This window comes from Doryrhamphus excisus, chromosome 11, assembly GCF_030265055.1.
Source record: "Doryrhamphus excisus isolate RoL2022-K1 chromosome 11, RoL_Dexc_1.0, whole genome shotgun sequence".
Classification (NCBI taxonomy): Eukaryota; Metazoa; Chordata; class Actinopteri; order Syngnathiformes; family Syngnathidae; genus Doryrhamphus; species Doryrhamphus excisus.
The window spans coordinates 21,359,039-21,386,802 of NC_080476.1; the positions used below are offsets into that span (position 1 = coordinate 21,359,039).

The 27,764-nt window shown below is 47.4% G+C and overlaps 1 protein-coding gene across 8 annotated transcripts; it reads left to right on the forward strand.

The window, feature by feature from the left end:
- Positions 1–27: 27 nt before the first annotated feature.
- On the forward strand, positions 28–27,757 carry csf1rb (colony stimulating factor 1 receptor, b). Of its 8 annotated transcripts, none has more exons than XM_058087636.1 (49): positions 28–168; positions 994–1,091; positions 1,933–2,807; positions 2,920–3,014; positions 5,855–6,053; positions 6,125–6,385; positions 6,457–6,587; positions 6,684–6,765; positions 6,849–6,923; positions 7,011–7,194; positions 7,262–7,377; positions 7,488–7,599; positions 8,634–8,736; positions 9,230–9,338; positions 9,446–9,540; positions 11,532–11,664; positions 11,726–11,830; positions 11,925–12,029; positions 12,103–12,205; positions 12,273–12,352; positions 13,686–13,801; positions 13,863–13,985; positions 14,049–14,163; positions 14,231–14,330; positions 17,108–17,213; positions 17,436–17,538; positions 17,610–17,724; positions 17,785–17,819; positions 20,320–20,586; positions 20,663–20,968; positions 21,070–21,206; positions 22,034–22,193; positions 22,264–22,546; positions 22,609–22,724; positions 22,806–22,914; positions 22,990–23,150; positions 23,219–23,319; positions 23,388–23,514; positions 23,585–23,686; positions 25,039–25,149; positions 25,219–25,363; positions 25,497–25,558; positions 25,647–25,735; positions 25,805–25,927; positions 26,111–26,222; positions 26,294–26,393; positions 26,615–26,735; positions 26,863–26,953; positions 27,023–27,757. In XM_058087636.1, the coding sequence occupies exons 3-49, from the start codon at positions 2,591–2,593 to the stop codon at positions 27,079–27,081; spliced, it is 6,000 nt and encodes a 1,999-aa protein (XP_057943619.1). In that variant the 5' UTR covers positions 28–168; positions 994–1,091; positions 1,933–2,590; the 3' UTR covers positions 27,082–27,757. The 8 variants fall into 8 exon arrangements, with proteins under 8 accessions (XP_057943619.1, XP_057943618.1, XP_057943622.1 ...); XM_058087635.1 differs by having other exon boundaries at positions 2,497–2,807; XM_058087639.1 differs by having other exon boundaries at positions 2,497–2,807; positions 13,686–13,765.
- Positions 27,758–27,764: the final 7 nt, after the last annotated feature.

Here is a 27,764-nt window from a genome sequence, read left to right on the forward strand (position 1 = left end):
CACCGTTCTCCGATGCCGAGGGCCGTATGGATGTATTTGGATGTATTTGGACGTATTTGGACGTATTTGGATGTATTTGGATGTATTTGGATGTATTTCCCTTTTTCTTTCACCTCATACTTGCTCCCGAATGCCGGTACTATGTGGGAATGCACATAGGTAAGAAAGGTAAGATTTGATGAGTGCTAATGTGCAACATTGTGGTAGTTCCATGCTAAATGGCTAACGCTAGCATAACACCGGACTTCAGCCACGTCACCACAGAGACATCCCGTCAATAGCAGCTGGAACTCCAATTTAGCTGGCAGTTCAATGCCAACATCAGCAGAGAGATGTACAAATGTGGAAAACACAGTGGAAAATGGGGGGCGATCCAGCTAGATCAGCCGGCTGGAGTGGGGGGGGGGGGGGGGGGGTACACCTTGGACCAGGGGCCACACCTTGGACCAGGGGCCACACCTTAGACCAGGGGCCAGCCAATGGCACGGCGCAGGAACTATGATGAACAATGGTGCCCGGCGGAGGTCTGCGTTCTCTGAGTTCTTCTCTAGTTGAGTATTGCTGTAAAGGAGTAATGGAGTACATTACAGTACTTCATTTCTCCATTGAGTGTTACCTAGGCTGCGCTTCCTCTCTCCACCGCTGGGTGGCGGACTAGGACAACATTTCTATGTTAGAGCGCTGAATTAACATACAGCCACGAGTGGAGTACATCTCGGCGGAGAGTAGTACTGTTAGTACTGTTAGTACTTTGAGTTTTTGAGTACAGATATGGATGAAGACCCAAAAATCTAAACGTCTTCAAAGAGACTTTTACACCAGTGATGACTGTCGGTGTGTGTGTGTGTGTGTGTTGGAGTCAGTTGACTTCCTGTCAGGACTGGCAGAGAAGCAAATTGAAAACAGACGTTCTCTCTCTCTCTCTCTCTCTCTCTCTCTCTCTCTCTCTCTCTCTCTCTCTCTCACTGAGTCCGTTTGTTTCCATTCGTCCAGAGACTGGAATCCTGGAATCCCACAGTGAAGACCAAGAAGAGGCAAAGGGGGACAGGTTCGACCAAACTTTCCGTTGGAGTCCTGACATCTTATGACACGTGAGTACTGCAGCACTTAAGTGTTTTATCATGTAAATGCCATGTAAATACTGTATGTCATGTATATGACATGTGATGTAAACGTTTAGTCCAAAGGGGTTTCCAGTAGGGTTGGGCGATATGGACCATGGATATTTTTAGAATGTTCCACAATATGATGTTCCATAAAATGTCAATTCAGCAGAGTCTTGTATAAAAAGCTACAGAGCTTGATATCATATCATGAAATAGACCTCTGCACGCATCGCTACTACATCTCCAACCTACATCTCCAACCTACATCTCCAACCTACATCTCCAACCTACATCTCCAACCTACATCTCCAACCTACATCTCCAACCTACATCTCCAACCAACTGTAATGCCTGTGCTTGTCATGAAGGAAGATGTAGTCACCCATGCCAATTCTCCTCCATATGGAAGATATTTTTATCACACTCTTGTTTTCTTTACGCAGACACGGGGCAAGCACTCTCGGTCACAGAAGTGTGTTCCGTGTGTGTGTATATTTACGGATAAGTTTTTTCACTTCCACGTCATCATCAGGCCCTGTAAAACCTTCCTTACATTAAAGCCCTGAAATCAACTCGGTCAAAACATCCTCATCCAGCCAGTCACACAACCACACACGCTAACCCCGCTTTCTTCCATTCGCTCAGCCAACTTTGCTGGCGTTTATCAGCAACGACTGAGCGGTCTGCCGAGTAAATACTTCCACACACAAACGTTCCTTCTCCTCACCATGAACGGAATATCCACATCTTGTTTTTCTTTGCATTTCTCTTGCACGCATAATAACCACTTTGTTGTGTCTGTGAATGCATCTCGCTGTCCGCCTAGTGATAAAGAGGAAGTGTGGCGTCCGTGACGAAAGGACCAGAGATTAGGGGAGCGCCGATGGATCGGCCCCAGATCGGTATCGGCCGTTATCAGTTAAAAAGGACAGTGTCGACATCGGCTGATATTTGCTTTAAAACTCCGATCCCCCTCCACCGATCAGTTCCGCCCCCGCTGCAGCATCCAGAACGGAGCATGCCCCCCATGTGCGGGACTTCCAGTCTTTGAGAGAGTGATAGTTCTGCACCCTGCAATACGTGCCTCAAAACTAGGAGATTGGTTTGCTGTGGGACCCCTGGAGGGAAAAGAAGTTCATATTGTATATTCCATCCTTTATTCATTCATACATTCCACAGGTCTTATTCAATCATAAACCATCACATTCACTTTCATCTGTTGAAATTGCTTCTGAAAAAGGGACCCAAGCACATGTAGCCCATGTTTTACACTTTTACACTTTTACACTTTTACTTTTACAGCAAACATAAAATAGGGTGCGTGTATCAAAAACAGTCTGGCCCCCCAACCTCATTCATCATCCTTTCACTCTTTGTGCTCGACCCCCAGTGAGAGGCTGACGTAGAGCATCTATGACACGCATACTTGGCCTGGGAGGAAAGAACCCACAAAAGCACAGGGACAACATCCCCGCCCACGTTCCATGGCCTTCCGCTGCCTTCACTCATCGCATTTCTCCACACCGACGTCCTGCCTCCCAAAAGCCCTCAGACTAGCTAGCATGCTAACATGCTCACAATCCCATGAGCATGCGCATACACAACAACAAACAACAAAACCTTCCCTGTCACACTCACTAGCCATGCTGGTGTCCGTCACACGACAAACAGGAAGTTTGACACTGCTGCACTTCCTGTTTGGTGAGTAGCAACACCTGAAAATGATCAACTGCGTCCTGATTGGCTGGATAGCCTTACTGTGTGTGTGTGTGTGTGTGTGTGTGTGTGTGTGTGTGTGTGTGTGTGTGGGTAGGAATGCTCCTGCTTCATCCTGAGGGGGGTGTCACTCTGGAGATGCTTCCACTCGCCAGCCAGGTTCTACTCAGCCCTCACTCAAACTTTACTGTGGTCAGTAGCACCCGTCTCTCTCTCTCCCATGGCACCCGTCTCTCTCTCTACCGTGGCACCCTTCTCTCTCTACCGTGGCACCTGTCTGTCTGTCAGGTGTATGGTCATGGTACCTGTCTGTCTGTCAGGTGTATGGTCATGGTACCTGTCTGTCTGTCAGGTGTATGGTCATGGTACCTGTCTGTCTGTCAGGTGTATGGTGATGGTACCTGTCTGTCTGTCAGGTGTATGGTCATGGTACCTGTCTGTCTGTCAGGTGTATGGTGATGGTACCTGTCTGTCTGTCAGGTGTATGGTCATGGTACCTGTCTGTCTGTCAGGTGTATGGTCATGGTACCTGTCTGTCTGTCAGGTGTATGGTCATGGTACCTGTCTGTCTGTCAGGTGTATGGTCATGGTACCTGTCTGTCTGTCAGGTGTATGGTCATGGTACCTGTCTGTCTGTCAGGTGTATGGTCATGGTACCTGTCTGTCTGTCAGGTGTATGGTCATGGTACCTGTCTGTCTGTCAGGTGTATGGTCATGGTACCTGTCTGTCTGTCTGTCAGGTGTATGGTCATGGTACCTGTCTGTCTGTCAGGTGTATGGTCATGGTACCTGTCTGTCTGTCAGGTGTATGGTGATGGTACCTGTCTGTCTGTCAGGTGTATGGTCATGGTACCTGTCTGTCTGTCAGGTGTATGGTCATGGTACCTGTCTGTCTGTCAGGTGTATGGTCATGGTACCTGTCTGTCTGTCAGGTGTATGGTCATGGTACCTGTCTGTCTGTCAGGTGTATGGTCATGGTACCTGTCTGTCTGTCAGGTGTATGGTCATGGTACCTGTCTGTCTGTCTGTCAGGTGTATGGTCATGGTACCTGTCTGTCTGTCAGGTGTATGGTCATGGTACCTGTCTGTCTGTCAGGTGTATGGTCATGGTACCTGTCTGTCAGTCAGGTGTATGGTCATGGTACCTGTCTGTCTGTCAGGTGTATGGTCATGGTACCTGTCTGTCTGTCAGGTGTATGGTCATGGTACCTGTCTGTCTGTCAGGTGTATGGTCATGGTACCTGTCTGTCTGTCAGGTGTATGGTCATGGTACCTGTCTGTCTGTCAGGTGTATGGTCATGGTACCTGTCTGTCTGTCTGTCAGGTGTATGGTCATGGTACCTGTCTGTCTGTCAGGTGTATGGTCATGGTACCTGTCTGTCTGTCAGGTGTATGGTGATGGTACCTGTCTGTCTGTCAGGTGTATGGTCATGGTACCTGTCTGTCTGTCAGGTGTATGGTCATGGTACCTGTCTGTCTGTCAGGTGTATGGTCATGGTACCTGTCTGTCTGTCAGGTGTATGGTCATGGTACCTGTCTGTCTGTCAGGTGTATGGTCATGGTACCTGTCTGTCTGTCAGGTGTATGGTCATGGTACCTGTCTGTCTGTCTGTCAGGTGTATGGTCATGGTACCTGTCTGTCTGTCAGGTGTATGGTCATGGTACCTGTCTGTCTGTCAGGTGTATGGTCATGGTACCTGTCTGTCAGTCAGGTGTATGGTCATGGTACCTGTCTGTCTGTCAGGTGTATGGTCATGGTACCTGTCTGTCTGTCAGGTGTATGGTCATGGTACCTGTCTGTCTGTCAGGTGTATGGTCATGGTACCTGTCTGTCTGTCAGGTGTATGGTCATGGTACCTGTCTGTCTGTCAGGTGTATGGTCATGGTACCTGTCTGTCTGTCAGGTGTATGGTCATGGTACCTGTCTGTCTGTCAGGTGTATGGTCATGGTACCTGTCTGTCTGTCAGGTGTATGGTCATGGTACCTGTCTGTCTGTCAGGTGTATGGTCATGGTACCTGTCTGTCTGTCAGGTGTATGGTGATGGTACCTGTCTGTCTGTCAGTCAGGTGTATGGTGATGGTACCTGTCTGTCTGTCAGGTGTATGGTCATGGTACCTGTCTGTCTGTCAGGTGTATGGTCATGGTACCTGTCTGTCTGTCAGGTATATGGTGATGGTACCTGTCTGTCTGTCAGGTGTATGGTCATGGTACCTGTCTGTCTGTCAGGTGTATGGTCATGGTACCTGTCTGTCTGTCAGGTGTATGGTCATGGTACCTGTCTGTCTGTCAGGTGTATGGTCATGGTACCTGTCTGTCTGTCAGGTGTATGGTGATGGTACCTGTCTGTCTGTCAGGTGTATGGTGATGGTACCTGTCTGTCTGTCAGGTGTATGGTGATGGTACCTGTCTGTCTGTCAGGTGTATGGTCATGGTACCTGTCTGTCTGTCAGGTGTATGGTGATGGTACCTGTCTGTCTGTCAGTCAGGTGTATGGTGATGGTACCTGTCTGTCTGTCAGGTGTATGGTCATGGTACCTGTCTGTCTGTCAGGTGTATGGTCATGGTACCTGTCTGTCTGTCAGGTATATGGTGATGGTACCTGTCTGTCTGTCAGGTGTATGGTCATGGTACCTGTCTGTCTGTCAGGTGTATGGTCATGGTACCTGTCTGTCTGTCAGGTGTATGGTCATGGTACCTGTCTGTCTGTCAGGTGTATGGTCATGGTACCTGTCTGTCTGTCAGGTGTATGGTGATGGTACCTGTCTGTCTGTCAGGTGTATGGTGATGGTACCTGTCTGTCTGTCAGGTGTATGGTGATGGTACCTGTCTGTCTGTCAGGTGTATGGTCATGGTACCTGTCTGTCTGTCAGGTGTATGGTCATGGTACCTGTCTGTCTGTCAGGTGTATGGTCATGGTACCTGTCTGTCTGTCAGGTGTATGGTCATGGTACCTGTCTGTCTGTCAGGTGTATGGTGATGGTACCTGTCTGTCTGTCAGGTGTATGGTGATGGTACCTGTCTGTCTGTCAGGTATGTTCTGGCTGGGGTCAGGTGTCATGGCGTTTGCCTAGACAGGATTTCCATGATGACGGGATTGTGGTGGACTACCAGAAATCCAGAAGCGTCCTGCAGCTCTCCAATGCCAGCTGGAGGAATTCTGGGAGATATGCGTGTGAGGAGTCCTCGTCCAATCAGATCAGACAGATGGACATCTTCATCCCAGGACGAGGTGACCTGTAACCTTTGTTGTAATGGAAGAGTCGTCATCATGGGCCTGATGATTTCTTTTGTCCCCCTCAGGTCCAGACGAATGGTTTGTTCCGCTTGGTCCAGGTGTGGTGATGAAGGAGAAGGAGGAAGACACAATTCCGTGCGTCGTATCCGACCCGCTTCTGAACGTCAGCCTGTACGAGCGTGGAGACACAATTCCACTTCCTGGAATGAAGTACGAGCCTGCTCACGGCTTCACGGGTCACCTGAATGACTCGTCGTACGTGTGTGTGGCGTCCAACGGTTCCGAGCAGACCCAGTCACAGGTGTACTACGTTTTCAGCATTGTAGGTGAGTTTGGAGCCTCCACTCACCTGTTCGTCTGACCTGTCTGTGGCTCACCTGTGTGGCTCACCCGTCAGTCGCCAAGGAGATGCAGGTGGACTTGATAGCTTCCAGCACAGTGTTGAAGCGAGGAGAACCTCTTACTGTCAACTGCACGGTCCAAGACACCGAGATGGTATATTTCTCTTGGGACTTCCCACGCAAGAAGGTAACCTAGTCTCCGCCCACATATGACTTGATTGACAGGTGGCTCAGTCTCCGCCCACATAGGACTTGATTAAGTGATTGGTTGGTGTTTTTACAGGAAATCGAGCCACTCACGGAATTTCTGCCCAATGAAATTCGTTCCTTTGTTAGCATCCCGGCAGCAAGGCAGTCAGACTCTGGTAGGTGTTGATGATCCCTCTGTAGTGATGATGCGTGAGTTGAGAAGCTGCCCCGGTAAGCAAGGAGGAGGTGTTTGTTGCAGGTGTGTACGCATGCTCGGTGCAGGAAACACTTCAAGGGCGAACTGTGGAAAAGAACATGACTGTAACTGTACTGGGTGAGAGCGCACACACGTGCACGCACACGTGCACGCACACGTGCACACACACACGTGCACACACGCTTACAGGTGGACTGTCTGCAGACGGAGGCTACGTTTTGGTGCGCCCGTCACATGACACCAACATGTCATGTCTCATCTACCACACGGTAGAGCTCCGTGTGCTGGTGGAAGCCCACCCTCCCCCCACTATAGTATGGACCAAAGACAAGCAGGGTGTCGTCACGGAAACAAGCTCAGTATCCATCACACACGTGGCAGGCAGCAGGTAAGAAGGCGAGGACGGCGTGCCAATCAATCAATATTTCAACCAATCACCATACGGATGACGGCAGCTACGTGAGCACGCTGACCGTGCGGCCAGTCCGTCTGAATCAGACAGGATGTTACACCGTGACCGCTTCAAACCAGGATGCCCGAGATGAGGTTGTCTTCCACCTGGAGGTCAAAGGTCAGACAATAATGATGATCCAACTTTATTTCATTTCTCTGCTCACGCTTCATTCTGTGTGTGTGTGTGTGTGTGTGTGTGTGTGTGTGTGTGTGTGTGTGTGTGTGCAGCACCCCCAAAAATAACCTTGCTGACGGAGTCGAGCAGCCAGGCCATGCTATGTGTCAGCGAAGGCGCCCCGCCCCCTTCTGTCACCTGGTTCACATGTCACAGTGCGGATGGGTAAAGGACACGCACACATACGCCCACGCACACGCTAACAAAACAAGGTTGGTGGCACATCAGTGGGCCTGTCACGGTACATGTTGTGGGACGATAGTTGTCCTACAGATGATTTTTTGGAGGGCATTATTTCATGAATGTAAGATAATATGTGTCATAATAATGCCTATTGAAAGCAATGAGGTTGAATTCCTACCATTGTCTTTGGAATGTCAATCAAATGTCAATCAAATGAAGTCAACTAAGAACATAATAAATTCAAGCAAAAAAACACAAAATAAAATGGACTCTTTCAGCACCTAAATGAAAATCACAATGACCAACAAAACCGATACAAAGTCAGAAAACTAAAATGGAGTATCAAGTCTCTGTAAAGCAAATGAGGATTATGATGATTATGATGATAATTATGATTCTTATTCCTTAAAGGGAATGCTCATTTTTGGGCTCTTTGTGTTGAGTTGTGGAGAGCAGCTACACAACATAACCAGCACACAAAGCTTTCTAGAGCTTCCAGAAGGTGCAGCTAATTCAGCTGGACCACCTCCAGGCACACCCCCTCCGCTGTGGTTGCTTCACGCTCCCCAGTGCTCCCAACTTCATGGGAGTCGATAAACGGTAGAGGAGTGGATAATAAAGGTGATGTATCTTTTAACATCATCCATACGTGTTGGATCCCCAATCCCATCCAAAGTAACGGCTGGACAGTTCCGAGTTCTCAAGAAAAGAGGTTACTTCAAGATGTCTCTCAATGCTAAGTAGCTTTAGCATTTTAGCATTAGCTTTTATACAGCACGTCTAATGTGCTCTGCGGGACTACCAGTGGGTAAAACACTTGGGTAGAGCCACTGATTGTGGTGGGAAAAGGCAACAGCATCACAGCATCGGGTGTGCCTGAAGCAACGAAGCGAGTGGGTGCCATCGGCTTCTTCTGGAGTCACCAGAGTGGAAAGAAACACAAAGGCAGTTGAAGAACGGGGACTGCAAAGAGGACAGAAAATCGAAAAATAGGTGACGGAATTGTTTGTGTGCAGGTGCGCTAACGGGACAGGAAGCTGGAGGAGCCAATCCGCTGCCTCCGAGGGTGTGGTGCTGCAAGAGAGCATCACTGTCATGGCGGACGAGGGTCTAACCCAGGTAACCGTCACCTCACCCTTCTTTATTATACTTACTTTATTTTCCAGTCAGCACCAATTCCACCCTTTCTTTCACTCCTTCTTATTAGTTGGCAATCATCTTCATACATTTCTTTTTCTGTTGATTGTTCAAAACCCTTCATTCTTCTCCACAAGCAGTCTTCTATTCCTCTATTCCTATCTTCCCCCTTTTTCCTGCTTTTCTTACTGTGGAGATTTGAACACAGATTTGAAGGAAGGTACCATGAAAACACAAAACAATGCAAGTGCATTGTGGGTGGTTTATTCTCCCACAAATGAATGCTAACAGATATTATTATCAACATGTTTGAGACCAAATAAAGCCCAGTTGTGATCAGACATCATAAGAATAATAAATACTACTAATAATACAGCTGACTGACTTGTCCATTTAAGTCACGGCTAAAAAATGAATTTAGAATAAACAACATATTCATACATCATACATCATCGCCCGTGTTTCTCCCATGCAGGTGCGCAGCGTGCTGACTCTGCAGACTCCAGCTTCCTTCTTCGCCGTCCGCTGTGAGGCCTCCAACTCTGCCGGTAGACGAGCCAGAGACCTTCGCCTGGTATCGGCTTGTACGTTATGGTGCTGGTTGATGAGTTCGACACGGCATGCCTCGCTTAGCACGTACACTGGTCATAGTACTCTTGCTCTAAGTACTCAGCTACCGCTTCCTGTCCAGCTCTTTTGTCTCAGGTGGCCATGTTGGCGCCGATTCTCATTCTGGTCGTCATCGCCATCATCTTCCTCATCATACTCATCATCCTGTGGAGAAAAGTCTGTATTGTTTGTACTTCTACCGCACACGGAGTGTACAAATGGAATGGTATTCAAAGTGTATATTTGCTGATTGTAACAAACACTAAAGTTACTTTGTAGCTCACTGTAATAGTAATACCAGTATCAGCAGTACTGCTGCTTGTAATCACAGTGGTACTAGTAGGTAGTCATAGTAATATGTTGTACTAGTATCAGCAGTACTGCTGCTTGTAATCACAGTGGTACTAGTAGGTAGTCATAGTAATATATTGTTCTAGTATCAGCAGTACTGCTGCTTGTAATCACAGTGGTACTAGTAGGTAGTCATAGTAATATATTGTACTAGTATCAGCAGTACTGCTGCTTGTAATCACAGTGGTACTAGTAGGTAGTCATAGTAATATGTTGTACTAGTATCAGCAGTACTGCGCTTGTAGTAACAGTGGTACTAGTAGGTAGTCATAGTAATATCATGTACTAGTATCAGCAGTACTGCGCTTGTAGTAACAGTGGTACTAGTAGGTAGTCATAGTAATATGTTGTACTAGTATCAGCAGTACTGCTGGTGGCAGTAACAGTGGTACTAGTAGGTAGTCATAGTAATATCATGTACTAGTATCAGCAGTACTGCTGGTGGTAGTAACAGTGGTACTAGTAGGTAGTCATAGTAATATCATGTACTAGTATCAGCAGTACTGCTGGTGGTAGTAACAGTGGTACTAGTAGGTAGTCATAGTAATATCATGTACTAGTATCAGCAGTACTGCTGGTGGCAGTAACAGTGGTACTAGTAGGTAGTCATAGTAATATCATGTACTAGTATCAGCAGTACTGCTGGTGGCAGTAACAGAGGTACTAGTAGCTAGTCATAGTAATATCATGTACTAGTATCAGCAGTACTGCTGGTGGCAGTAACAGTGGTACTAGTAGGTAGTCATAGTAATATCATGTACTAGTATCAGCAGTACTGCTGGTGGTAGTAACAGTGGTACTAGTAGGTAGTCATAGTAATATCATGTACTAGTATCAGCAGTACTGCTGGTGGTAGTAACAGTGGTACTAGTAGGTAGTCATAGTAATATCATGTACTAGTATCAGCAGTACTGCTGGTGGCAGTAACAGTGGTACTAGTAGGTAGTCATAGTAATATCATGTACTAGTATCAGCAGTACTGCTGGTGGCAGTAACAGTGGTACTAGTAGGTAGTCATAGTAATATCATGTACTAGTATCAGCAGTACTGCTGGTGGCAGTAACAGTGGTACTAGTAGGTAGTCATAGTAATATCATGTACTAGTATCAGCAGTACTGCTGGTGGCAGTAACAGTGGTACTAGTAGGTAGTCATAGTAATATCATGTACTAGTACAGGGGTCGCCAACCTTTTCTATGAAAAAAGCCATTTTACCACCTTGCCCACTAAAGAAAAATAGCCTGGAGCTGTAAAACATAGCTTTAAAAGAAGGTCTTCTAAAGTCTAAGAAGAGAATAGAAGAAATAGAAATAGAAATAGAAATGGTGGATGGAGTACTCTTGCTAGTATTGAAGATAAACTTGGGTAAAATTACTGTAAACTTATGTGATTTGTTTACTGCGGCGCAAACAAGTTCCCATGCTGCACTTTTAAAATGATCTCCAATTTATTTGATGGAAATGTCAAACAGAGAACTGAATCGCATCTTGGGTGCTCATCCTCAGGCTCGTCCAATCACCTAACCTCGCCCACCCAGAACTCAGCCAGGATGCATTCACGGGCTTATACAAAGTTGGATTTTTTACAACTGGTTACAAAGACGTGCGTTTTCCCCACTCGGGTGTTAAAAAATATTCCAGCGTTGCAAAGGGAGCCACAACAAAGAGGCTGAAGAGCCACGTGCGGCTCTGGAGCCGTGGGTTGCTGCCCCCTGTACTAGAATAAGCAGTACTGCTGCTGGTAATAACAGCGGTACTAGAAAAGAAGCACTAGAGAAGTATTTGTACTCGAGATATTTTGCTAAGTTTTTGCTTTCAGAAACCTGGATATCAAGTTGGTTGGAGGCTGATTGGTTCTGTGAGTCCTGATGGACAAGACCGCACCTACCTGGACCCCGCCCTCCTGCCCTACAGTGCCTCGTGGGAAATACCAAGAGAAAACGTAGTATTAGGTACTACCACGAGATACATGATGCGGCTCATAGACGCTGGTCCTGATGACTCTGTCTTCAGGTCAGGTGCTGGGTTCAGGTGCTTTTGGTTGCGTCATGGAAGCCACCGTTCCTGGTCTGCTCACATCCCAGACGCTGACCAAGGTGTCTGTGAAGATGGTGAAAGGTGTGTACTGTGTACTCTACTTACCTGCGTGTCTTCACTCACCCCACAGTGGAGTCTTACACTCGTGTGTGTGTGTGTGTGTGTGTGTGTTCAGCCAACAGAGGTGCTCATCAGTCTTTGTTGTCGGAGTTGAAGGTTTTGTGTCATCTGGGTCCTCATCTGAACATCGTCAACCTGCTGGGCGCTTGCACCACAGCAGGTGAGACGCCAGTGAAAGTCTACGCCCCCTGCTGGTCAGCACCAGTTTCATGTTTGTTGGTTTTTGTTTGAAGGTCCTCTCTATGTGATCACTGAGTTCTGTTGCCATGGAGACCTGCGGACTTACCTGCAACGCCACAGACACGCCTTTGTACATAACGACACACACGCCGAGAGGTTAACACACACACACACACATTCAGGTGCACACGCACAAGCATGAACGCAACATGTGATGTTGCAGAGAGGCTGATGGAGGTTACATGGACATGAACCAGCAGGAGGAGCTTATCGACGTGCATGACAACGTGCACCGCCTGGCAGGTGAAAGATGATTGTGATGATTGATGGCCTTCGTCAGACGTGTACGTGGCGTTTATCCAACCTGTCCTGCAATTTACTGGCCAAGAAGAAATCATATCTGCTGTCACTTCATTGAGATGATTTTGACGTAACCCTAACCCTCACCCAAACCCCCTTCAGACATTTGACCTGAAGCCATGCCCCCCCACTGCACACGTCAAAACATAGCCCTGATTATGTTGCTGGAGGTGGTTCACTCATTGGTTCATTCATGTTGTGGTCATGGCGGGTGAAAGTGTATTTGGCATGGTGACATGAGGATAACGTTGCCCATGAGCACTGATAAATACCGGAGGTAAGTATCATCCTACGTATCTTCTATTCCACATCCATTTCATTTGAGGACACTTCATTGATGAAGAGATGGCCCTTTATTCTTGTCACTTATACAGAAGTACAAGCCAAATTGTGCAATCATCCATCCATACATATACAACTTACTATGCAGTAGAACAAGGGGTGACAGGACAGGATGATTGGGCGATGGGGGGGGGGGGGTAGGAAGGGGAACAACACTGGAGGATTGAGAGAAAAAAAATACAATTCCAAACTAAGCTGCTAAAATATGGGAGCACTTTGTGGGACTGTTAAAAAAACCCTCGGCATATTAGCCGCCACAAAGGGGAAAGGTCAAAGGTCTCCCAGCGCGGCCAGCCGCAGCTACTGCAGCCAATTACGGCCCAAGCCGTGGTCCCTGTCATGCCCGCACCGGGTGGGGGATGGGGGTGATATAGCGGCAAAGGCGTTGAGGTGGGGTGTGACTGCGAATGCACCCATGTGTCTCCCACGCTAACGTAGTGGCTGTCTCCATCCCGTCATGGTCTCATCATTTAGGACATGCGCTACTTTGCAGTGAAGTTATATCCGTGTGAGCCAGCTAGGTGGAACTAGCCACAATTCAATACACGGACAGTATTTAGGTGGAGTAGCAGCTTATTGAATATATCATAAAACATGAATGACGTTCCTGTGAAAGTCAATAATTATGCATAATTACTTACATTTGTATCTTTCTTTCTGTCTCCATACTTCCATCTTCTCAGCAAATGTTGTAGCTCCTCCTTCCCCTCGGTTCCAAGGTTGGCCCCCTACCATACTAGGTATCAAGGGGTGTATAGCCATTAGCACTTACCCCTTACCCCTCGGTTTAAGGGGAATTGGGATGCCACTTAATTGTCGTGAACTAAGGGGTAAGGCCAAGGGCCAAGCGGTGGAATGGGGGTTCAGCCTAAATATGGGAAGGGATGTCATACATAAGGTGCACCTACTTGGAATTAGTGTCATTTCCCTGCAGGCCAGCAGGAGGCGTCGCCGCTCTTCCTCAGTGACTCTGCTGTCCTTGAACCAAAGGACCTCCTCAGCTTCTCCTACCAGGTGGCCCGCGCCATGGACTTCCTGTCCTCCCGTAACGTACGCTCACACAGGTGACCGCTGGGGGGCTGCTGAGAAAAGTCTAGATGTGTTCCAACAGTGTGTCCACAGAGACCTGGCAGCTAGGAACGTTCTGGTGTGTGAGGAGGGGCTGGCCAAGGTTGGCGACTTGGGTCTGGCTCGGGACCTACTGAAGGACGAAAACTACGTAACCCGAGGACATGTCAGTTGATGACACGGTGACAGTTCATCAAGTGACAAAGTCAACATGTCAGTCTTTTCCCAGCAGACCTTGCTGCCACTCAAGTGGATGTCCCCAGAGAGCATCTTCCAAAATACTTACTCCTCCCAAAGTGATGTGTGGTCCTACGGAATTCTGCTGTGGGAGATCTTCTCTTTGGGTGAGACTCCTGCACCGGCCGGACCCGTGGGAAGAACTGGACCAGTCTTGTGTGTCTTTTGTCCCAGGTGAGAGTCCATACGCAGACCTTACCACGACCCAGGAATTCTACTCAGCGCTGAAGACGGGACACCGCCTGACACGACCACAACAAGCCAACTCCAACATGTAGGACAACATCATACCTCAGCATGACATCATACTTCATAACATGACATCATACCTCATACATGACATCAAACCTCATAGCATGACATCATACCTCATAACATGACATCATACCTCATATCATGACATCATACCTCATAACATGACATCATACCTCAGCATGACATCATACTTCATAACATGACATCATACCTCAGCATGACATCATACCTCATAGCATGACATCATACCTCATAGCATGACATCATACCTCATAGCATGACATCATACCTCAGCATGACATCATACCTCATACATGACATCAAACCTCATAGCATGACATCAAACCTCATAGCATGACATCATACCTCATAACATGACATCATACCTCATAACATGACATCATACCTCATACATGACATCATACCTCATAGCATGACATCATACTTCATAACATGACATCATACCTCATACATGACATCAAACCTCATAGCATGACATCATACCTCATAACATGACATCATACCTCAGCATGACATCATACCTCATACATGACATCAAACCTCATAGCATGACATCATACCTCAGCATGACATCATACTTCATAACATGACATCATACCTCATACATGACATCAAACCTCATAGCATGACATCATACCTCAGCATGACATCATACCTCATAGCATGACATCATACCTCATAGCATGACATCATACCTCATAGCATGACATCATACCTCATAGCATGACATCATACCTCATAACATGACATCATACCTCATATCATGACATCATACCCATACATGACATCAAACCTCATAGCATGACATCATACCTCATACATGACATCAAACCTCATAGCATGACATCATACCTCATAACATGACATCATACCTCATAGCATGACATCATACCTCAGCATGACATCATACCTCATAGCATGACATCATACCTCATAACATGACATCATACCTCATACATGACATCATACCTCATACCATGACATCATACCTCATAACATGACAGCATACCTCATAACATGACATCATACCTCATAGCATGACATCATACCTCATACCATGACATCATACCTCATAGCATGACATCATACCTCATAACATGACATCATACCTCATAACATGACATCATACCTCATAGCATGACATCATACCTCATAACATGACATCATACCTCATAACATGACATCATACCTCATAACATGACATCATACCTCATAACATGACATCATACCTCAGCATGACATCATACCTCATAGCATGACAGCATACCTCATAGCATGACATCATACCTCAGCATGACATCATACCTCATACATGACATCATACCTCATAGCATGACAGCATACCTCATAACATGACATCATACCTCAGCATGACATCATACCTCATACATGACATCAAACCTCATAGCATGACATCATACCTCATAGCATGACAGCATACCTCATAACATGACATCATACCTCATACATGACATCAAACCTCATAGCATGACATCATACCTCATAGCATGACATCATACCTCATACATGACATCATACCTCATAGCATGACATCATACCTCAGCATGACATCATACCTCATAGCATGACAGCATACCTCATAACATGACATCATACCTCAGCATGACATCATATCTCATACATGACATCATACCTCATAGCATGACATCATACCTCATAGCATGACAGCATACCTCATACCATGACATCATACCTCATAGCATGACAGCATACCTCATACACGACATCATACCTCATACACGACATCATACCTTATAGCATGACATCATACCTCATAGCATGACATCATACCTCATAGCATGACAGCATACCTCATAGCATGACAGCATACCTCATAGCATGACATCATACCTCAGCATGACATCATACCTCAGCATGACATCATATCTCATACATGACAGCATACCTCATACCATGACATCATACCTCATAGCATGACAGCATACCTCATACACGACATCATACCTCATACACGACATCATACCTTATAGCATGACATCATACCTCATAGCATGACATCATACCTCATAACATGACATCATACCTCATAGCATGACATCATACCTCATAACATGACATCATACCTCATAGCATGACAGCATACCTCAGCATGACATCATACCTCATAGCATGACATCATACCTCATAACATGACATCATACCTCATACATGACATCATACCTCATAGCATGACATCATACCTCATAGCATGACATCATACCTCATAGCATGACAGCATACCTCAGCATGACATCATACCTCATAACATGACATCATACCTCATACATGACATCATACCTCATAGCATGACATCATACCTCATAACATGACATCATACCTCATAGCATGACATCATACCTCATACATGACATCATACCTCATAGCATGACAGCATACCTCAGCATGACATCATACCTCATAGCATGACATCATACCTCATAGCATGACATCATACCTCATAACATGACATCATACCTCATAGCATGACATCATACCTCATAGCATGACAGCATACCTCAGCATGACATCATACCTCATAGCATGACATCATACCTCATAGCATGACAGCATACCTCAGCATGACATCATACCTCATAACATGACATCATACCTCATAACATGACATCATACCTCATAACATGACATCATACATCATAACCTGTGTATGCATGTATGCTAACATGCATATATATACATATATATATATTTTTTTCTTCTTCTTTTTTTAAATCACGTGAAATGGGGTGTGTTCAGTTACGGCATGATGAAGGCATGTTGGAGCGAGTGTCCTGGGTCCAGACCGCTGTTCTCGTCCTTGGTGGCCTCTTTGGACCTTATGTTGTCTGAGGACTACAGGAAGGTGGGGACCTCATTCCGGCCAATTATTGAAAGCATCCAGTCTCACTTTAAGTCTCCTTCCTTCCTTCCTTCCTTCCTTCCTTCCTTCCTTCCTTCCTTCCTTCCTTCCTTCCTTCCTTCCTTCCTTCCTTCCTTCCTTCCTTCCTTCCTTCCTTCCTTCCTTCCTTCCTTCCTTCCTTCCTTCCTTCCTTCCTTCCTTCCTTCCTTCCTATCGCCCTCCCAGATGTACACTAGGCTGATGGATGCCTTCCTGACACGCAAACATCCGGCTGTGGTTCCATCCGTACTGGTGCCCACACTCGCCGAGGGATCCACGGACATGAGCAGTAACAGTCTGAAAATCCCACGATCATGTGATTCGGAACTTGAACTAGTCAGTTTCTCTGGTTGCAAACAGGAAGTCCCAGCCCCAAAATGACAGTCGACCTGGAGGAGGCCGGTCCTTCTCATGGCGTTTTCATCACTCCTGTCAGCATGGAGCTTCATGGCGATGCTGCGCGGGATGCAGAAAGGTATGATGATGATGATAATGATAATGAAGATGAAGAGGTGGGTGACTGTTTCCCTTTCAGAGCTGAAGAACAGGAAGTGACATCAGCAGGCGGAGGTGAGGATCAGGAGGAAAGCTGCCTGTGAACAGATGCTCAACATAATCACATCATTTGATATTCATAACAATGCTTTTGGAAAAACTCTTTCTTCTTACCAGTAAAACATTTCCACCAACACAACCTGTAAAGTCAATCAGCACACCTCCCACATGGCCCCGCCCCTAAACACAACCGTCATCGTCTCTGTAGCTCAACCTACTAGCCCTACTGGAATATGCGTTTTTCACATGAGGATCTTAATGAGGTTTTAGGTCCAGCTACAAGATGCAAAAGCAAGAAGGGGGAGTCAGACTAAAAACATTTGGAACTTGTCAGCCTACTTCACTTGAATTGTTCTTTTGTAGCTCTACCTAAAACCTCAGTAAGATCTAAATGTGCAAAAGGTACATTGTAGCTATTTTTACACTGGTCTTATGGTTTTGACCAGGTCTGTATTCCAGCTCCCTTCTCTCGTCAATTACCATTGTTCACTCAAGCTGTCCGGCAGTTTTGACCGCATTAATAAAGAGATATGGAATATATACGTATTTCTAATACACTCTCACTGGCAGGGATGGGGAAGACTCCTAAAATGTCAAGTGGGAGGCTGTGGGCGTGATGGGCCTCGGTCAGTCAGGGGAAATGGGTGGAGCCAGCATCTGTCAGGAAATTGAGCTGCTTGAGTCTCAAACAGTTTGGACAAGATGAAGATGAAGACATTGTATTTTCTCCTGTTGTCAATCATCTCTGGTGGCTCTGCTGAAGGTAAGAAGGCTCTTCTTAAATGCACTAAGTTGTAAAAATGGAGAAGTACGTCATCAGGAGGAAGATGATCAACACATTTTCCAGGAATAATGACATAAGGAAGAATAAAGATAATGAAAGGTGAATAATAATTGATAACAACACTGGTAGTTTTCTTTTTGGGGTGTTCTAGAAGAACGTTTTATTGTTGGACATCTTTTCCATCCTGATGAGGATGGTTTGTCTTCTTCCTCTTTTCTTCTCCAGACATGACTTCCAAACTGCTGATGAGCGTTAAATACAAAGTTTCACTTCTCCTTTTCTTCTCAAACTCAACTGTCATGTCAACAAAAATCTCTTCTTCTGACCGAAAGCAAACTTCCCCAATCATGTTTTTCATCCAAGAAAGCTTGGACTTTTCAGCAAATCCTTCATTTAGGATCTTCTTCTTCTTCTCATGCCAACGTTTTTATTGCTACAAATCAACCTGGGGAAAAAACGCTAAAGAAGCCATTCGTCCATTTTCTAGGCCACTTATCCTCATTGGGGTGGGGGCATGCTGGAGCCTATCCCAGCTGTCTTGGGGGGGGAGCCGAGGTCCACCCTGGACTGGTGGCCAGCCAATCCCAGGGCACATATAGACAAACAACCATTCACACTCACATTCATACCTATGGACAATTTGGAGTGGCCAATTAACCTAGCATGTTTTTGGAATGAGGGGGGGGGCATACCCGAAGAAAAGCCACGCATGCACGGGGAGAACATGCAACTTCACACAGAGATGGCCCAGGGAGATTCCAACCCAGGTCTTCCCATCTCCTGACTGTGTGGCCTCCATGCCGCACTAAAGAACCCTAACCCAAAATCACGTTGCTCTTTTGGGGAGAAGCTCATGAAAATATTAGCATAATATGCTATGTTCATGATGTAAAGCACTAGACAAACACGGGTCTTTCCTAGACCCGTTGACACAATTTCTTATACTAGTTCCGTCAACAACAGCAGCATGAAAACATTGATGACACTTCCGATGTCGGCTCTCCTTTGGATGGCTGTGTCTTCCAGCACAAGACGCGTGCTCCAGTCCTCAGGTCCAAAATGCTGACAGCAAACCAGCATCTTGTTGATGAGACCCCGCCTCTCCCCCAAAAACAGCTGGGATAGGCTCCAGCATCCCTTGTGAGGATAGAAAATGAATGTATCCAAAGCTATCGCTAGCTTGGTTAATATACACGTCACTTATGGAAATGGAACACTGCGCTGGACGAAATGATGACTACAGGGGCTGCGCCACGCCCCTCCACCCTGTGCCACGAAATTCGAGACCGATGTTGCAACGTTGCTGAAATACTATGCTGTATATTGTTTGTCATCGTGTTCTACATTGTTTGTTTGTTTGAAAGCAAACATTAAATGAGTAAAATACACATTGTCGTATATCTGCCAGCAGCCATGTTGGTCTGAGCATCTTGAAGGCAGAGCTCTCATCGCCTGGCATCGCTTGGCATCGCCGAGCATGGAGAGAGACAGGGGCCACTTGGTACAGGACACGGGTCCAGGAAGAGCTACTATAAAGGAGTTCACAGCTTGTTGTTTTGGTACAGGCAGAGAAGATTTGGTCCTTTTTAAAGATGGTGTTTGTGAAGGACCTCTGATAGCAAGTGGCTCAACCAGGATGCAATCAGGGCTAAACGTTAGATGATCCCAGATAAAAGCCAATCCTGCAGGTAGCCACGCTCACTGACGATCATCTGCTGGTCTTCCTTCCAGATTTCTGTCCGCCATTCATTCATCTGGACTCTGATTTGCTACTGAATGGCTCCGAAGTGGTCTTGACCGCCGGTTCTGCCTTCAGCCTCAGTTGCAATGGCAACGCTTCCGTCCGCTGGTCCACCACTGCATTTCGTCCACTGCCTGAGCATCGTGACGTGCTGGAGGTCAGGCGCTCCACACCCAGGCACACCGGGACATATCGCTGTTCCTACATCAACCGGAGTCTGGACCACGCGCACACCCAGATCCACCTTTATGTCAAAGGTGAGCAAGGCCATGCCCCCTTCCTCACAATTTACAACTACCAATGACATCACTTCCCATGTCGATCGTCTCGCAGACCCGTCCGACCCGTCCAGCGTCTTTGTCACGCCTCGCATGACCCCCAGTGTCAAAGAGGGCGACGACTTCCTGTTCAGGTGTCTGCTGACGGACCCGTCGGTCACAAACCTCACCCTCCAATCAGACTACCAGGATGGGCGGCAGGCCCAACATCTGCCCAGGGGCATGAACGTGACCTTTGATCCCCACAGAGGAGCCCTCATCCATAAGGTCCACAGGAGCTTCAATGGACGCTACGTCTGCTCGGGCTGGAAACTTGGCACACAGTTCAGATCCAAAACCCTTGACCTGCTGGTGGCACCAAGTAACGCCTTGTCTTTACCTGTCTTTCCATCCGTCTCTCTCCTGGTGTTCTCGTCTGTCTCTCCATCTGACTCCTGACTGTCTCACCTGTCCCCCCTCCAGGACAACGTCATCCTCCCCACGTGTCTGTCAATCAGAGGATTTTTTTTCATCTGGAAGGAGAAACATTTGAGGTCACATGTGTGACCAGTAACCCCTCCCACGTCTACACTGTCACCTGGACACACCCCCATGTGCAGGTGAGAGGAGACGTTCAGATGAGAAGAAGGAAAATTAGTTCCAGACACCCAAACATGCTACTTAGGGCTGTCAATCCTTTAAAATAAATATCCATCCATCCATTTTCCTCCGCTTATCCGGGTCCGGGTCGCGGGGGCAGCAGTCTCAGTAGGGAAGCCCAGACTTCCCGGTCCCCGGCCACCTCCTCCAGCTCCACCGGGAGGACACCAAGGCGTTCCCAGGCCAGCTGTGGGACATAGTCCCTCCAGCGTGTCCTAGGTCTGCCCCGGGGCCTTTTCCCGGCTGGGCATGCCCGGAACACCTCACCAGGGAGGCGTCCGGGAGGCATCTGGACTAGATGCCCGAGCCACCTCAACTGACTTCTCTTGATGTGAAGGAGAAGCGGCTCGACTCTGAGCCCCTCCCGGGTGGCTGAGCTCCTCACCCTCTCTCTTGGGGTGAGTCCAGCCCCCCTACGGAGGAAACTCATTTCAGCCGCCTGTATCCGCCATCTCATTCTTTCGGTCCTGACCCAAAGCTCATGACCATAGGTGAGGGTGGGAACGTAGATCCACCGCTAATTGAGAGCTTTGCCTTCCGGCTCAACTCTCTTTTCATCATAGGTATGAATGTGAGTGTGAATGGTTGTTTGTCTATATGTGTCCTGGGATTGGCTGGCCACCAGTCCAGGGTGGACCCCGCCTCTCCCCAAGCCAGCTGGGATAGGCTCCAGCATGCCCGCGACCCTCGTGAGGATAAGCGGTAGAAAGTGGATGTATGAATGTAATTGGACCCAGGTCCATGGGGGGCCATGATCAAATTGACGTGGTCACATGTTTCATTCCAGGCTCCAAATATTACAGTGACGCGTCGCTACAGCAACTGGCTGCAAATGAACAGCACGCTCAGCGTTGTGGGTGTGACTCGGAGGCACGATGGACGTTACGCATGTACGGCTCACAATGAGGCCGGACACGCGACGGCAGCGGCAAGGCTGAGCGTCTTAGGTGGGAAGGGCGGGCGGGTCGAGTGTTGAAGATAATGAAATGTTTGATGCGTGGCCGTTCTCTCTGTCAGACGCTCCCTTCCTGAAGGTCTTCCTGCAGCAGCGTGCCGACAGCCGGATGGCGCTACATGCTAATGCTAGCAGCCAGTCAATGAAAGATGAATGGGAACTGCTCGCTAATGTTAGCGCAGATGCAGCGTACCCTAATGTCGTCAGCCGCAGCAGCACGGTGGGCGTGCTAGAGGGCGGAGACATGATGTTGACCGTCGCTGTGGAAGCATATCCACCAATCAGGAACCTGGACTGGGTGACACCGACAGAAGTGCAGAAGACCCAGAGCTTTGACACCTACAGGTTAGCGAGGCCGCACAGCATCCTCCATCACGGCGTCTTCATCCAAACTGTCGCATTTGCAGGTCGCAAAGCAGCCTGCTGTTCCATCGTGTCCATCGTGAGGCCAAAGGTCGTTACACGCTGCGCTTGGCTAACTCTTTCTTCAATGCCTCCCTGAACTTTGACCTGAGAATTCTCCGTAAGCTCCGTAACGGTCATCCTCCCGTTTCCTTCCCATGGACTGATGCTTGATCTTTGCTGTCGTTGTCCAACACCAAAGGCGCCCCGAGCAGTCTCATCACGGTGCAGAACGACACCCTGACCTGCAGCAGCTCAGGCTTCCCCCCTCCCACCATCCTTTGGGTCACCTGCAGCGGCCTCGTCTGGACGTACGCACCCTCGCACGCTCCCACGCTCCCACGCTCTGGCCTGTCGTATACACGTGACCTTGACTTCCTGTGCAGGTGCGGCAACATCTCCACCGATCAAGTTGATGATGTCACAACACTGGAAAGGGAGGAGTTGACAAAGCACCTCCCCCTCCCTCGGCCAGCGGCCCATGATGTCACCATCGAATGTGTCTCCTTTAACAGCGTGGGACGCTCATGTGACACCTTCTTGCTTCGTGAGCTCGTGTCAGGACCTTCCTCAGCAGTTGGGCTCCTTACCTAAACGTCTTCTCATTCTCTGCAGGAGGTCAGAGCGTCCTCACGCAGCCTTTTGTCACTGCGTCCGTTGTCGCCATGGCGGCGCTGTTGTTGCTTCTGCTGCTTGTCATCTGTAGGATGAAAACGGTTGGTATGCTAAGGGCGTCCTTCACATTTCCCCCAAAACATTTTTGTCCATCTCGATCGTTGTTCAGAAACCAAAATACGAAATTCGCTGGAAGATCATCGAGAGCTGTGACGGGAACAACTACACCTTCATCGACCCCAACCGGCTGCCTTACAATCTCAAGTGGGAGTTTCCCCGGGACAAGCTCCGCCTCGGTAAACATCTTCTTTCAGCGGCACCTTGAACCTTTGACCTTTTCAGGTGACCTTTGACCCTTCCCACCAGGTGCTGTTTTGGGCTCTGGTGCGTTCGGAAAGGTGGTGGAAGCCACGGCGTACGGCCTCGGGACAGAAGATATCACCCGGGTGGCCGTCAAGATGCTCAAACGTCAGTTCCCATTTTTGCTTGTCAGCGTTGCCATCCGCTTTTCTCGATTTATACTTCAGTACTCGATTTTCATTCATTCATCAATTATACAGCGATGGTTGATCAATTTCTATATATTAGGTGTATTGGTTGGGGAATGATTAACGATCGATTGTTTATGAACGATAGATTAATGATATATCATTAATGATATTCACAATAATTCATCAATTATTGATGAATCAGTCATCAATAATTCATTAATTCTACATCAATAATTGATCAATACACAATGCCCAGGTTAGCCTGTGTTCAAAGCCAGAGCATAAAAGTAAGATTTCCATACGGATTTAAAATGCTCCAGTGATGGAATATTAAGAGGCAGGCCATTCCAGAGTCTCGGCCCTGCGACAGAGAAGACCCTAACACCCCCAGATTTAAGATTAGACCGAGGCGTAGTTAAGAGGAGGTGTGAGCTGGACCTCATGGTTCTGGTAGGAACAACATCAGTCAATAAGTCAGGTAAGTATGAGGGAGGCAGCCCGTTCAGCCATTTAAAAAGCAAAAGAAGCATTTTCAACCGGATCCTGTAAGTAACAGTAACAGGGAACAGTAACAGGGAACAGTAACAGGGAACAGGGAACAGGTAACAGGTAACAGTAACAGGGAACAGTAACAGGGAACAGTAACAGGGAACAGGTAACAGGTAACAGGTAACAGTAACAGGGAACAGTAACAGGGAACATGGAACAGGGAACAGGTAACAGTAACAGGGAACAGTAACAGGGAACAGTAACAGGGAACAGGGAACAGGTAACAGGGAACAGGTAACAGGGAACAGGTAACAGGTAACAGTAACAGGGAACAGTAACAGGGAACAGTAACAGGGAACAGGTAACAGGGAACAGGTAACAGGTAACAGTAACAGGGAACAGTAACAGGGAACATGGAACAGGGAACAGGTAACAGTAACAGGGAACAGTAACAGGGAACAGTAACAGGGAACAGGGAACAGGGAACAGGTAACAGGGAACAGGTAACAGGGAACAGGTAACAGGTAACAGGTAACAGGGAACAGGGAACAGTAACAGGGAACATGGAACAGGTAACCAGTGCAAGGAGGCCAGGATTGGGGTCCCATGTAGATGAGGACCATGAACAGGAGACAGCTACCGGAGACGATGTATGGCTGATGTCTGGCAATAGTCCAAGCGGCATGAAATAAATCAATAACAACATGTGGTTGACGGTACGAAGACAAGGGGCCAAGGGGCCAATGGAGTACACCGTCCACTCCATCCCATTTATCAATCAGCAATCAATCAGCAATCAATCATTCATGTCCATGTCGACGTGTGCACGTTTGTACGCAGCGAGCGCCCACCTGGAGGAGCGGGAAGCTCTCATGTGTGAGCTGAAGATTCTCAGCCATCTCGGTTACCATGACAACATCGTCAACCTCCTGGGAGCGTGCACTCAAGGAGGTGGGGGTCAAAGGTCAAAGGAAAACCAATCGGAAGAAGGATTTCTGTGAACTTTGTCGCTCTCACTAGGCCCCATGCTGATGATCACTGAGTACTGTTGCCATGGCGACCTGCTCAACTTCCTGCGTCTGCACACCCCGGATTTCATGGCGGCCATCTTGAACTCCGACACAAAATACTCCAATGTGACGAGTCAGGACGTCAGACACAGGAGGTTTTTTTTTCTTTTTCTCTTCTTCACATGTGCACGTGTGAGAATGTTGTGTGTGTGTGTGTGTGTGTGTGTGTGTGTGTGTGTGGCACACGTGCACATGTGAGCATGTTGTGTTTGTGTGTGTGTGTTGCAGTGATAGCGGAATCTCGTGTTGTTCGGAGTATCAAGAAATGCAATCAGTACTTTCCCACTCAGGTAACACACACTCATGCACAATCAGGTCTGATAAGCACAAGGATGCCATTAACGTGCGTGTGCGTGTGCGTGTGCGTGTGTCGTTCAGGTGGGCACGTGGAGCGTTTGTCTGTCAGTGACCTCATAAGGTTTTCCTACCAGGTGGCTCAGGGTTTGGACTTCCTGTCAACACGAAATGTAACATGAACGCACACACACACACACACACACACACACACAAGTGTGGTAAATCTGTGTGCGTGTTAGTGTATCCACAGAGACGTTGCAGCAAGGAATGTTTTGCTAACGGACCACCACGTTGCAAAAATCTGCGACTTTGGTTTGGCCCGAGACATCCGCAATGACGACAGCTACATTGTCCAGGGGAACGTCAGTGACACACAACACAAGAACACAAGAACACAAGAACACAAGAACACAAGAACACAAGAACACAAGAACACAAGAACACAAGAACACAAGAACACAAGAACACAAGAACACAAGAACACAAGAACACAAGAACACAAGAAGAAGGTGACCACCTGCTCATTTCCTCCCTTCCTGTGACAGGCACGCCTCCCGGTCAAGTGGATGTCTCCAGAGAGCATCTTCCAGTGTGTTTACACGGTCCAGAGTGATGTCTGGTCTTATGGAGTCCTGCTGTGGGAAATCTTCTCTCTAGGTAACCATGGCAACACCACAGAACGTCTCTAATCACTTGTTCACTAATCACCTGTGTGCTGACATGCTCAGGTAAGAGTCCTTACCCCAATGTTGCCGTGGATACCAACTTCTATAGAATGATCAAAGATGGATGCCACATGGATCAGCCCGACTTTGCTCCAGCACAAATGTGAGCCCCCGAAGCTTCCATCTTTGTTCATCTCAAAAAATTCATGGCGTTGGACAACGATTCTTGTCAGTAAAGTTAATGGAAGGTTAGCTTGTCAATAAAGTTATTTGACGGTTAAAAGGTCCACCACGATCCTTGTCAGTAAAGTTCACGGAAGGTTAGGCGGTCAGTGACGGAGAATGACGTCTTTGTCAATAAAGTTCATTGAAAGTTGCCTTCAGGTACCAGTTGATGACTCAGTGTTGGAATTTGGAGCCAAGCGACAGGCCAACATTCAGGATGATTGGTCAGCTGATTGAAAGGCTCCTCCCCTGCGGCAACAAGTCGGGTGAAAGTGAGCAGGTGAAGCCCAATCACACGTTTGGTTTGGTTTGGTTTGGTTTGGTTCGGTTTGGTTTGGTTTGGTTTGGTTCGGTTTGGTTCGGTTTGGTTTTCGTTCGGTTTGAATGTTTTCTTTGTGTTTCTTAAGCCAACGTACAAGAATATAGATGAGTGTGGAGAAGAGGAAGAGTACGAGGAAGTGGTCCGAAGTGGAGCGTCGCTGAAGGGGGAGGAGCAAAGTGAGCGTGATCAAATGTTTCCTTAATGAAGCTTTAAGCGTCATCCCAGAGTCACTCTTTGCTCCTCAGATGGCGGCCAGGAAGCCGAGGCGGCAAAGAGAATGAAAAACATCTACCAGCTCTCCTGATGGTCTCCACCAATCCTGTTCTTGTGGTCACATGACAGGAAATCAATCACCTTTGATGTCTTCTCATCTGTCATCAACAAACCACCTGAGCAATCCTTGGACCTCTGTGAGCACCTTCAGACGTGCACGCTTGTAGCATCACACCTTTCCAAACCCTGAGAAGCTAAGCTGGTCTGGTGCTTCTCAGTTGACTCGGGAATCCGCACGTATGCTTCCCTGCTCTCCATTTTGTTGCACGTTCTTGCTTTCAAGTTCACGTTCAGTGTCTGTACAAAAGACACAATTATAAATATCATCACTTTCTCTAGTATTTCAAATCGGTTGGGAGGGCGGGGGGGAATTCTGTCCCTTGGGCGTGCATGACAGAAAATAACGAGAAGCTAAGCTAGTCCACCTCCCATTCTGTGCTGTTTTGGATATCCACCTCACATCATGGAACTATTTCATCCAAGTCATCTGAATCTTGGAGGAAACACCTAGTGATCATTTCTTTTCTGTCGTCACCAGTTTTAATTTTGATGAATTATGAACTATGCATACTTGTATGTCCTTATTTTAGCTGTCCTGGCATCATTTCCTGCTGGGAATGTAACTGAAAGTGATGCCACATTTGCTGTATGTGTTGACTTTTCTCTAAATAAAAACAACAGAAGAAAACAACCGGCAGTCTCTGTCGGGCAAAC

What these genes read in the sequence shown, in the direction of transcription:
- csf1rb (XM_058087636.1), top strand. Translation starts at nt 2,591, where the DNA reads ATGGCCTTCCGCTGCCTTCACTCATCGCATTTCTCCACACCGACGTCC. An exon ending in TGACCTGCTGGTGGCACCAA is followed by an intron (nt 20,969 to 21,069) that starts GTAACGCCTTGT and finishes TCCCCCCTCCAG; the next exon opens with GACAACGTCATCCTCCCCAC. An exon ending in CCGGGACAAGCTCCGCCTCG is followed by an intron (nt 23,515 to 23,584) that starts GTAAACATCTTC and finishes CCTTCCCACCAG; the next exon opens with GTGCTGTTTTGGGCTCTGGT.